The sequence below is a fragment of the Opisthorchis viverrini genome, assembly GCF_000715545.1.
Source record: "Opisthorchis viverrini unplaced genomic scaffold opera_v5_299, whole genome shotgun sequence".
In the NCBI taxonomy this organism is placed as follows: domain Eukaryota; kingdom Metazoa; phylum Platyhelminthes; class Trematoda; order Opisthorchiida; family Opisthorchiidae; genus Opisthorchis; species Opisthorchis viverrini.
Genome location: NW_008751960.1, coordinates 130,433 through 131,137, shown reverse-complemented (window position 1 = coordinate 131,137; position 705 = coordinate 130,433). Strand labels below are relative to the sequence as shown.

The window sequence follows — 705 nt, the reverse complement described above, 5'->3', positions numbered from 1 at the left end:
GGCCGGCAACCATTCTCGTGGCGGCCCGCTGGACACGCTCAGTGAGGGTAACGTCTTTCGTACGTCCTGAGTAGACAACTTGGTTGGCGTACTCCAGGAGCGGTCTGACGTAGGCCCCATAGAGTATTTGGAAGTCCATGCGAGTAATACGGGAGAAGGTGCGTCGGATCATCCGTAAAATGGCGAATGGCTTTTGGGCCGATTTCTCATGGTGCAGTGAGAAGGACAAGTTTGAGTAGACCCAGATGCCTAAATCTTTTTTGGCATCTATCCTCATGATGTTTTCTGGTCCCTTTTCACCATGCATAACAAAGGCATTCGCTGAATCCCCTCCAAACGACACATGGACGCACTTTTCATCATTCAGAGGAAGGTGCCAGTCCAACGACCACTGCTTGGCAGTGTCTACATCCATTTGGAGGGCGCTGGCATTGGAACTCCAGGATTTCAAGTCGTCCGCAAAAAGTAAACATGGACTCGCAAGAACGTCTGGGAGGTTGTTGACATGAACGAAATTGATGCGGTGTGGTAAGTTTGAATGGCTCGCCTCTGGATATGCACACTTCGATCGACTTTCTTGTAAGCAGAAGTTGCCCGCCTATTGCTTGCAGTCTTGTAGTTGTGTTGTTTTGTATCTTCCTTTCGCTTCCTTTATAACATTGCATATTGGTCAATCGCATAACCATCTTTTGTTTAAATACGAAG

At 48.1% G+C, this 705-nt stretch overlaps 1 protein-coding gene across 1 annotated transcript in view; it reads right to left on the bottom strand.

Annotated features, from left to right (window-relative positions):
* The window catches only part of T265_09749 (hypothetical protein), a gene marked incomplete at both ends in the record, with an annotated part of 31,596 nt that extends 31,181 nt beyond the window's left edge, over positions 1-415 (bottom strand). Inside the window, one exon of the mRNA XM_009175919.1 lies at positions 64-415. Within this exon, the coding sequence (XP_009174183.1) occupies positions 64-415 (352 nt within the window). The remainder of the gene's footprint in view (positions 1-63) is intronic.
* Between the last annotated feature and the right edge of the window lie 290 nt (positions 416-705).